Source organism: Thermobia domestica, chromosome 7 (genome assembly GCF_964235325.1).
Source record: "Thermobia domestica chromosome 7, izTheDome1.hap1.1, whole genome shotgun sequence".
Taxonomy (NCBI): Eukaryota; Metazoa; Arthropoda; class Insecta; order Zygentoma; family Lepismatidae; genus Thermobia; species Thermobia domestica.
The window spans coordinates 262,779,496-262,792,015 of NC_137460.1; the positions used below are offsets into that span (position 1 = coordinate 262,779,496).

The 12,520-nt window shown below is 35.7% G+C and overlaps 1 protein-coding gene across 1 annotated transcript in view; it reads right to left on the reverse strand.

The window, feature by feature from the left end:
* Positions 1–7,130: 7,130 nt before the first annotated feature.
* LOC145690875 (uncharacterized) overlaps positions 7,131–12,520 on the reverse strand; it is a 33,262-nt gene continuing 27,872 nt past the window's right edge. Inside the window, exon 2 of the mRNA XM_081766275.1 lies at positions 7,131–12,494. Coding sequence (XP_081622401.1) covers positions 11,135–12,494 — 1,360 coding nt within the window. The 3' untranslated portion in view covers positions 7,131–11,134. The remainder of the gene's footprint in view (positions 12,495–12,520) is intronic.

Consider the following 12,520-nt stretch of genomic DNA (forward strand, 5'->3'; position numbering starts at 1 on the left):
ATGACTATTTTTTTGCAGAATCATCATAATTTAACAGTTTTTCAATGTATGATCCATATGGATGATTATGAGATGGAAATGAAACCAGTTTGTTATTTAAATACACTTCCACTTCACTGAACATTGAATTTAAAAATCATTAATAGGAGCCACAGCTTTATCACTTTCAACAAATGCTGATCCATCAGGCTTAACGATTTGAGCTTCGATGTAAAGAGTATGTGGTAGATCTATGTATTCATCACCTGTTCCTGGGATGACACATTCTATAGGAGCATTATCAGCTAGTGAACTGATTGGTTTGTATGTAACAACATGATTATCCAATTTACTGGTTTACGTTGGTTTTGTAGAAAAAATATCTAGTTCAGTTTTTACACACTCGCAGGATTGATGATCTAAGAAAGCCATGATGATGATGATTTAATCAAATATATCGTGTGATAACTTCCTCTTCTTATAAGGCTGATCTTTCTTTGTTTTCTGTGTACGTTTCCTCGTTCCCTTCTTCTTGTGCTTGATGATGTGTAATGATGAAGGGTTAAAGATGGAATGATGTTTAATTCTTCTTTTCCTTCGTTGGTATTCAGATCCTAGCATAGAATTCAGTTTATTTTTTGCTTTGTCTTGCAAGACGGATCTCGCTTCACCCATTCGTTGATGAAATGATTCGTTAATAGTTTGTTTATCGACGATGACATCAGTAATAACGTTTGCTCCAGATTTTAATAATTCGTTTCCTACTGTTTTAGCTCCTTGTTTTACTAGTGGCATGACAGAACGAAATAATCCTCCAAGGAAACTTTCAATACCATGTCCAACTTGATAAGGAGATCCAACATAAACGTTTCCAGTTCCAGAAAGAGCTTGTTTTTGATAATATTGTAAATATGGATTATTCATATTTGTTGATGTTGACGCACTGGCCGAAAATGTAGTTTAACGCATACAGTTATGAAAGTGAATGCCAGTGGAGAGCCTGAACTATCTCTTATATCTATTTTGATATGTTCAAAATGCATCTTCTCTATTGGCACATAATGTAGAGGATTAAAAATTTCTATAACACTACTTCCAAATGTATGATTCACTGGATTCATATTTATGATACGTAATAATGGTGCTACTGTATCTCCAACAAATACAGATTGAATCATATCACAATACACATACATTGTAGATGGAAGCCCTAAACGTAAATTTGGAATGCTTTGGTTTTGTTGCATATCCTTTAAGTCAACGTTTGGACCAAATCTCAACATCGCACTAACACTTGGTGATAATGCAACGTTCACATCTATGTCTTTATGAAGGCGTCGTATAAAACAGGTATTACCATCACGAGTATAAGAAATATGTAAATTTGTGAATCTGTTGTACGTATTAATTATCTTTATCCATTCTAATATGTCTGTGTAATAACGTACAGGAATAGTTATAAATTTCCATTTATCACTTTTTGCAGGTTTGTAAAAAAAATATTATTTTGTTCATTAATATTTAATATTGAATGAGGATAATGAATTTGAACAACAGCCACTTCCCACTTTTCACGGAATTCCATTCTTTGATGCAGTTTCGTAGTGTATGATTTTAAGGTGTTTTCAGAAAAATATTCCATAGAACTATTACTGGGAAATGTAACGTAAAAATCTCCATCAGGTTCCATTGTACTTCTCGATCTTCTTTAAGGTGATGCAGGTATCCAGGAATCGAAAGAAGATGGATATCCTTTCCAATGAACAATATATTCTTTTCTGCTCTCTTTTCTTCTTGTACGTATCATTTTATCTATGAAAAACGTCTTTGATAACGTCACAGGTTGTAGTTCCTCTCTATAAAATAATCCATCCAGTGGTTCCTTGTTTAAATCTTCAATTTCGTAAACAGGTGGATCTCTTGGTATTATCTTCTTCACTTTTAATATTTCCCAAGTCCAGTTTCGCATATATTCTTTATCAAATGTACGTATGGTTTTACTAATTCGTACTGTATCACCAATCTTGAGAGATATTTTGAGAAATTTGGATTCTTCTTTTTCTTCTTTATTTTATTATGTATTATGCCATACTTGTAATAGGTTATTTTGCGAAATATTTGCAGGTGACATCTTAGTGCTTGAATGATAATCTTCATTATATGATTTCACAAGAAGCGGTAATACATTTAAATAATTATACTTTCTAAAATAGTACTACATTTTTTCTTTTAGAGTTCTGTTAAAACGTTCTACAATACTAGTTTTTATATCATAATTTTTATTTGTAATATGTTTTATTTTTTTGGCCTCTAAGTACTTCTGAATTGTTTTATTAGTAAACTCAATTCCTTTGTCTGTTTGGAATGTAATTGGTTTTCTGTTTTTAAACACAATCTTAATGCTTTTAAGACATCATTTATACTTTCAGATATTAATGGCACCGCCCAGGCACATCGACTGAACACATCTATCACTGTAAGAATATAACGATATCCATCATTACATTTATGAAGATATTGAAGATCATTTATATCACTTTCCCACTCATCATCAATGTTATTCAATACATAGAAATCTCTTTTAAAACGACGACAAACAGGTTTGTGTAACGTATATGTTGTTTGTTGCAGTAACCATTTTCTTATACAATGTATAGGAATTTTCTTCTTTGTAGCTATCCACAATTTTTAACAGTTGAAAACGAGGCAGGATGTGAAGGGTTGTAGTAAATCTTGCTTAACTGTTTGTTTACGGTTTCCACCTTGACCATGGAGGCGCGGTGGCTCAGTGGTAGAGCGTTCACCTCTGTTGCTTGGGGTCCCAGGTTCGATCACAGTCCCCGCAAAGTGAACCTTGCGGTGAACAAACACCGTGCTCGTGGGTTTTCTCGGGTTTCTCCCGTTTCTTCCCACTTTCTTCATTCCACAATTTCACTCATCTCTCATCATCACCGTCTCCTTTAGCCTAACCGGCATAACCGTGGGACGCAAAACTCAAAGATTTCATTTCATTTCATTTCCACCTTGACCATACTGGATGTTTACAGGAACGTTTCCTTTTCCTTATACTCCTTTTTCCTTTTCTTCTTCTTCTTCGTCGTCTTCTGGAAACGATTTCAGAGGTATTTTCTCCCTTGACGATAATGCTGTTGGTGATGCTTTAGTTCGTCGTAAAATATATGACAAACATTTTAAATTTCCAATAATTTCTTCAGGTGTGTTATTGGAAGATAACTAATTACAAAATTTCTCCCATCCCAGTGGATTTGTGTGTTTCCGGGGTCGCGACACATCATAAATTAAATCTACAATGTGAGATCCTTCTAGTTTATCACCTCTGATGTAAAGAGTTCCTTTATTATCCCACGTCATATTATCATGTTTCGTTCTGTGTAGTAGTAATTCAGCTCGTTTACGAAACATTTTGTGTTTAGATAATAATATTTCTTCTCCTACTTCAGGCTTCCCTGATTTAGTTCACGTAATTGAAAGTGTCACAGGTTCTTGCTTTAGTATTAAATGCCAAATTTTTTAAAGAATATTATTATATTGAAAACACTTGTCTTCATTACTAAACGATGATAACTGTAAAACCTCTTCCATTTCTTGATCCAAATTAGATTCACGTTTCTCCAGGGTTGATGATGATGGTGTTTGTACACGATTGGGAGCTTCAGGTGGAACTAAAATCATCATCTTTGCTTGTCCCATTGCACTAACGGAACAGTAAACTTGATAACGAACCAGTTAAAAAAATAATGCCGGTAGGAATCCATCCTGCTGCTGCACTGATAAATGCTTCTTCATCTTTTGGACGGAGTTTCCTTTCTTCACAAGATATCGAAGCGTCCTCTTGTATCGCTTTAATCTTGCTTTCTGTGTCTTTGTAAGAGGTACATTTCCTTTTAGTACATTATATCAACATTCGCAAATACTTCGAATCTCTAAAGAGTCTGCATTGGCCATTATAGCTTTACGTAATTTAGGATTTGCTATACTTAGCGTACGAAGATGATCTCCGTGTTTTACTCTTGGAGACATATTGTCAGAATGAACAAACACAGTTTAAGACTAACATTATAAACACATCTACTTCTATTTCGTTGGAACATAAACGTAATGATAAATATCATCAGGAAAGATATTTGTTTGAAAACGAAGTTCATCTGGCGTATTCTGTCAATAAACAATCAATAAACAAATATCCATATGATAACTTTGTTGCGTCGTTGAAACTTTCTTGAAGAAATTTTGGATTGTCATGAGTTAGTTGATAACTCAAATGTTTAATTTGTGATTTATCTCTTGGATTTTTAAATAATACGAAATAATAACAATTGAAGCTCATATCTCTGCTTCCTTTTCCCTGATGAAATATATTTTGTGTAATAAATAGTACAATGAGATTTCTAAGATGAGAACCCTTTGTAAAGAAATCAACTATATTGCGGATCACTTCACACATTTGATCATCAATAATAATAAGATGTGGTCCAGTTTCAGGTAGAAAGTCTTCTGTTCGAGGTAATCCTTCAATAAATTTTACTTTTGTCGAAATTTACTTTTGTCGCCATTCTGCACAGTACCAATAAATATGACGAAACAATGTATTGACCATACGTGATAAATTGGACAAGAATCGTATTACAAAAGAAGTAGTGTTAGATCACGAACGGATTGGTTTTGGTATTGGGTGAATGAAGCATTTAGTGGAGGCAGTGATAAAACTGTTAAAAGCTGTTTCTCTCGGTCTGAGCGGCTATGGATATTAATATTGGAAGAGATCAGGTAATGTCGGAAATTATTAGAAATATATTGAAATGGGAAGGGAATAGGACGACCTGGTCGAACATAGATGACTGCTATTGTGACACATAAAGATCTGTAATAAATAGTTATGATTAGATGTTCTAGAATATTAGATGGAGAGTCAATACTATACCATGTGTAAGGATAAAATACTATTGCCACGCCGCTGGTGGCGCGTCGAGCCGGAAGCTTCTTATCGTGTCAAATGAGTTGATAGCTGGTAAATTTGCAATTAAATTTGGAAGTGAAATGCGTTTTACTGATAAGTAATGTGTGAAATTGTTCCTCGTATAATAATTGTTCAAATATGAGTTTATGAATTAAATAGAAGAGAATGTTGAGAAATAGAAATAAAAGTCATAGTCAAATACGTAGGTATATATGATCACTATGAAGTTAAATATTTGTTTCGAGTGGAGATACATGAACGTGCACGTACGAACCATTGTAAATGGGATGAAAATCGAAGAGAAGAATGTTGCGAGATGCGTGCTGAACGTGTAATATTCATGGTTGTGCAAAAGATGAACGTTTTGAAGAGTGTGGTTCCCAAATGCTAATAGTTTATGAATATAAAGAAATTGATTAGTTTGTCGTTAAGTCTCGCCTTTTCGATATGGAACATAATGAGTCAATAGTGAACATAATGAGTTTCCTTATGTGTAATACACCCCTATTAGGAGACATCCTTGTTAACTTCTTTCTAGTTAATAAATATTTTAAGTGCTGGTATTTATGCAATAAAATAGTCACATAGGTATCAAACTTAATTATAACAAGAAAGATATTGTTTCAATAAAATGAATGTACAGGTTCGCTTAAAGCGTATCCACTATCTGGTGTTTGAATTTAATATTGTAAATATAGTAGAAATTTAAATCCTAATTCACATCTTATTAGGCAAAAATTGTCCAGGGTCCAGGAGGCAAAGTGTTACCATTCATGAAATTTTCTTTCTCGTTGCCACTGTAGGGTTAAGAACAATGAATGTCACGAGGGTAAAGTGTACTAACAGGTCGTAGACATTAGGGACAAGGGGTATGCTGATAAAGATTCCGTGTGGGGTCTAAAGTGAGGTAATAGATATTGCATGAACAAAGGGTGCTGAGTTTGTAAGCGTTTGTTGATATAGGTGAGATTTAGTTTTTAAATCTGCTGTGTGTTAAATTTTGCACTAAGAAATCTTTGTATGTACTTAGGATCGCTTATGCATAAAGTTCGAAAAAGTGGCATCAAACAGTAGAAAAATTAAAGTTCGAGCTCCTGCTTCGGGAAAAATATTTGTGCTATTTCTGTGCTTTTTCATTTCGATTGAGAACCCAGTAATAAGGATACGGCTAGAGGCTGCGTTTGACAGTATCTCCAGCTGGAAATGCAGTGAAATACCGTTATCACTTAATGCTACAAAACACTCAATTAAAATAATTTACAATGTTCAACCCAGATGGCAAGAAAAGAGTGAGAGTGACTAGAACAACGTGATCCCACGCTAGAGAAGTGTGCCAAATCAGGTGCTCCATATTCTGCGTTTAATGTGGTGATGTACAGAAGAATGCTGATCAAAAGTACACTGAACAAAACCACGTTTAAACTATACTATCTAAATGTACAATGCATTATGATCAATTTTACGGACTGTGGTATGAATATTAGTTAGTTGCTGGAATATGGCTGTTTAGTGGTAATTGTAACATGTCTGAAAGTATTGGTAAAGAACAGTGGATGCCTTTTCTTAACCAATTCTCTACATAGATAAACGACCCCAAGACCATAGGGGCTTATTGTTTGTAGTATTTAAATAAATAGGGCAGCAGAGCACAGAATGATCTCGTACGTGAGTGTGAAATTATTTGAGCCCAAGTAAGTCTATACAAAACAAACTTCGTCCCGTGTTTCTGAAGACCATATACGAACAGTCCTCAAAGTTTAATTGAAACATGCCACGAATCATAAAATTGCTCATTATGGTGACTATAACTTGGGCTAACGCGCGTAAAAATAGCAGCTTAAATTATGCCATGTCTATTTTTCCGATAGAATCCGTCATCTCATATAAAGAGTTCCTTCTCCCAGACCGCGAGTTGCCCATTCTCTATCTTATTCCCAACGCCAGAAGCCAGCAATCCAAATCAAAAAGAAAGTTTGTACCTGACTGAAGGAAGGCCCCTTTGGGTGAAATTTGCAGAGTGCAACAGGTGATACAGTGGACACTTTTACTAGATTGAACAATAGACAAGGCACTGGATTCTTTCCCTCATGTTTTTAATGTAACAATAAATAGTTTGTACTGTTCAAAAAAGTAAAAACAGTGAAATTTCCAATGAGGCACGGCGAACAGAGTCGCCACATATTACGAAATAAAAAAAAAAGCTTTGGGAACTGTGGTGTGTATTTCCAAATGAATACATATCTTAAAATAATTTCTGATATACGACTTAATATAAAAAGCTATTGAGATGCAGCAAACACCTAGATTATATATAAAAAAACAGACACCAGCATCAACAACACTAAACAATTTTGGTATCTTATCAGATCTAGGTCTAAAACTTCTAGCATACCTCCTTTAAAGTACAATGTTATATCAGGTGCACACGTTGAGGGAAGAACAGAAAATTTTAATGAATTCTTTTGTAATAAATTCTCAACTGCATAATCGACGTACCTCCCTGTAAAATCCGTTTACTCGTTCACTTTATCTCATTTATCTATCACTCCTCCAGAGGATGAGTTACTCTTATTTTCACCCCGGCCTGATAGCCTCTGGCCAGGACAATATAAGCTGGACCCTTCTGTGTTCGAAATCATATATTATTCCTTTTCCACTTTCGATCATTTTTAATAGATGTTTCAGGGAAACCTGTTTTCCCTGTTCTTGGAAAACTGCCCGTTTCTCTCCCATTTATAAATGTGGATTAGAAAGTAATGTGTCATCCAAAAACAATATCTCGCTACTCTGAAACATGTCAATCCTCTGAGAGAAAATTATCAAATGCATTACTTCCCGTTCAGTACAATCCCAAAATTGGTAGTGGAGGGTGGACGGACAATCCGTCAGAGGGAGCAAAAACGTGATTTTTTGTTTCGCATTTACATAAAACTGTAAATAAAAGTTTCATTATTTTTCATCCGCTGTTTCATTTTTAACATCAAAAATACTACTAACCCACATCTATACGTGTTAGCACTAGAATTAATAAACGAAAACCTGAAAGCTCCTAGTAAAATATCAACTTTGCAAAAATTTTGCTAGTGTGTCCGATTAGATATTTGCTACATCAGCGGGTCAACATAACTCGCCTTGAATGTAATGATTGTGGAGAAAACATGTTCAGAATGCAGTCAACAATTATCACTACTTGAAATACATGCCAGCAATCTCAAAAAGAGAGCAGTGAAGTGGATGTTGATTAACTTTGAACCCGCCTTGAGTCTACATATTGTGGAATAACATATGCAAAGAGCACTCAATCATTACTGCTCTCTGCAATAAATATCAGCATTATAACAGCAAGCTCAGTGACATGGATATTGGTTAGGTTTGAATCTGTTATTTTGTGTTTTGTTCAGTGTTTTCACTAATATTTTTCAGTGTTGTAGTCAACTTTTGGTCAACAATGATTTGTCTTAATTTACTAAACCTAAATGCTCCAAAACATACTCTTTGCATCATGCACAATGCAGAAAAATGTGAATAATCAATCACGGCCGAATTTTGTCGTCGCGAGCGGAAACGTGATATGGCAGTACGAGAGATTGAACGAATTTTAACGCACTTTTGACTACTAAGATGTTTCGCATTTGTATATTTTATCACGGGTGTAAATTGAATATACTTTTTATGTACAAACATGATTTTCTAGTAACTAGTTTCACATATTTTACAATGTCTTTTCACTAACAAAATATGGACTTCATGTAAACGCTTTTCACAATTATGCACAGCCATCTTTTACCTGTTTGAGATAGCATGTTTCCCCAAAACTGAACTTCGATTATACCACTCTTCATAGTCTTGACATGAGCAGTTCCTCCCCATCTGTATTAATATAATTGTTGCGAAATATAAACTTTAATTAAGTCCTTCCTACACACGTAGAACGCTTTAGTTTTTTCCTTAGTATTTAATAATAAGTTTTCTCCTGAGCGTTTTAACATGTGCATTGTAAAACCTGAGCTCCATATAAATGTTTTCGCCTGTGTGTGAGAGTTTCATCTGTGTATTAAAATGTCCTGCCAAACTTGAACATAAACCAAATAGTTTTCCAAACTTTTCGTATATGTGAAATTTTCCACTTGCGTATATTAAAATTTGTCTTGCCAAGCTTGAGCGCGAACTATATGACGCACTCAAATCAGAAGTTGCTAACTCATGATTGCTTGATTTTACAGGATCACGCTTAAAATTTTATAGAAATGTGTTGAAATACTGATATATTAATACAATGGTCTAAAATTTTGTATGCTGGTTCGTTTTCACAGATGTGACGTTGTCTTACAGTACCAGATACTTATAGTGTAAACAGAACGTTTTTGAATAAAATTTAAAACTTGATTTAACAACTTTATTTATAAAACGAGTGAAAAGTTGGTAAGTCAGTATACTCAAACTTCTCAGTATACAAGGGAATAAGTAAGGAATACGTAACATAGATTCGAGCTTCATTTTTAACAACCCACATGAACATTTACTTTATATCATCATGCCTCGCTTCAGAAACGATTGTGGGAGAAAAAGAGTAGAAGATATTTGTGTCAAAATTTTGGTACAGACGCTCATTTCGCACAAACACCACGAATTCCGGTAAAATAATTAATACTTTAGATAAAATTGATAATAATCTCGCTTTGAAATCAAAGACGACAACTGGAATGCAATTGTGTTCAATATTATTAGTGAGTCATTTTTTTACACATACAACCTGAATACGATTTTAACGTAAAGTTTGTCTGATCAGTTTAACCCATGTGCAAGGACGAAGACTTGCGTTTCTGATCACTTCTTATCTCCAATTTGCCTAATAGTTTCTATCAAAGGGCATGAAAGAATGTCGTGGAAACGGGAAATATAAATATATGCGGTGAAAATGGAACTGCGCAACCATGTATCGGCCAGCAAGATGGAGGTAAAATGGAGATGGTCAAGAAAGTCCTAGTGTCGGAATGGACATGCTTTTCCGCTGGATTCACATTTGTAGCTGATGAGGAAGGTGCACCCCATTTTGGATGTCTCTTAAACTTGAAGGCCTTAACTCCCTTACTTACGAGAACTCTCATGGACTATATTTTAAATTTGTATCTATAGATAAATGTTGATTTGGGAAATCGTCACTCGAATCTTCGTTGGCGTCAGCCACATTTACACTATGAGCAATCGCTGTGGCAGCAAAGCAGAAGACACATTCGTAGTGTAGACGCGGAACCAATTTCCCGTAACATCTGCCCCCAAAATGCGGACTTAACAATTTGTCCTTCACAACTAACATTCCATTGAAAAGGGCAGGTACATTTGAAGGGCTTAATGTGGTCTGCTTCCTTTAATGTTTAATTATGTTGTAGTCCTCTTTAGCAGGGCATTTATCGTGCACATAAAATTTCCTCCAAAACTTAATTTGTGAGACTGACAAAATCTTTTCTATATCCCATGTCTAGTTACGTGTCTTGCCAAAGCTGATTCCAAACTAAATCCTATTGGACCCCCTTCGAGCCTATGTGTAGTTATTTAACTATGCGTTTTACTATGGGAGTTGCCAAATGGGAACTCCAGTAAATGTCTTTCTACACTCTCCGCGCGTGTGGGACTCTTGTCCTGTGTGGATTAACATTTAACTTGCTATATGTGAACCTTCAGGAAATGCCAGGCTACGTTCTATGCATTTCTTTGGTTTGTCACTTGCATATTGAAATGACTTTCAAGGTTTGAGCGTAAACTAAATCATTTTCCACATCTATTCATGTGTGAGATTTTCGTCCTGTGTGGCTTAACACGTATGAAACTTGAATAAATTCTATTCTGGGCTCCTAGCACGTATCAGGTTTTTCTCCTGAGTGGATTGACATGTGGGAAGCCAAATGTGAACGTCGATTAAATTACTTACCACATTTTTGGCATGTGTGACGTATTTCGAATGTGTGGATTAACATGCGTCTACCCAACTTTAAACGTCATTTAAATGCTTTGTCACACTTTGGCAAGTGTGACCTTTACATCTTGTGTGAGTTAACGTTTGTAACCAAAGATGAATGATGTTTAAATCCCTTACCACACTCTTGGCACGTGTGGAGCTCTACTGCTGTGTGGATTAACATGTGTCTAGCCAAACTTGAACGTAGACTAGATTCCCTATTACACTCTTGGCGTGTAATGTTTTTCACCTGTGTGGATTAACATGTGTGTAGCCAAACTTGAACGTATACTAAATCCTTTACCACACTCTTCGCACGTATGAGGTTTTTCTCCTGTGTGGATTAACATGTGTCTAGCCAAAGTTGAACGTCGAGTAAATGACTTACTACACAGTTGGCATATGTGATCTTTTTCTCCTGTGTGGATTAACATGTGTGTAGCCAAAGTTGAACGTTGAGTAAATGACTTACTACACTCTTGGCATATGTGACCCTTTTTTCCTGTGTGGATTAACATGTGTCTAGCCAAAGTTGAACGTCGAGTAAATGACTTACTACACTCTTGGCATATGTGATCTTTTTCTCCTGTGTGTATTAACATGTGTCTAGACAGACTTGAGCGTATACTAAATCCTTTACCACACTCTTGGCACGTATGAGGTTTTTCTCCTGTGTGGATTAATATGTGTGTAGCCAAAGTTGAACGTTGAGTAAATGACTTACCACACTCTTGGCATGTGTGACATGTTTCTCCTGTGTGGATTAACATGTGTCTAGCCAAAGTTGAACGTCGAGTAAATGCCCTTCCACACTCTTGGCACGTGTGACGTTTTTCTCCTGTGTGGATTAACATGTGGGAAGCCAAATTTGAACGTCGATTAAATGTCTGACCACATTCTTCGCATGTGTGACGTTTTTCTCCTGTGTGGATTAACATGTGTCTAGCCAAAGTTGAACGTTGAGTAAATGCCCTTCCACACTCTTGACACGTGTGACGTTTTTCTCCTGTGTGGATTAACATGTGGGAAGCCAAATTTGAACGTAAACTAAATCCCTTACCACACTCTTGGCACGTATGAGATTTTTCTCCTCTGTGGATTAACATGTGGGAAGCCAAGTGTGAACGTCGATTAAATGACTTACCACATTCTTGGCATGTGTGACGTTTTTCGCCTGTGTGGATTAACATGTGTCTAGCCAAAGTTGAACGTTGATTAAAAACATTACCACAATATTGGCATGTGTGTAACCTTGCTCCTGTATGATTTAATACGTGCATAGCCAAACTTGAACATACACCAAATTTCATTCCACATACTCCGCATATGTAGGATTTTTCACCTGTATGCACTAAGTTACTGCTTGACAAAGTCGAACTATGACTAAAGTGTTTTTCAGTCTTTCGGTAGGTATGACGCTTTTCACTCCCTTGAGCTAGAATATGCCTTGACAAAAGTGATGGATGAAATCTCTTGCCAAACTGCATCGAAGTATGAGATTCCTCATCTGAATGGGAAATGGCTTCCTTCAATGTAATACACGTATCCTCTTCTCCGTGGAAAGGTAATACGTTATCTTGCCTGTAACAAATCCAACAAACAAGGAA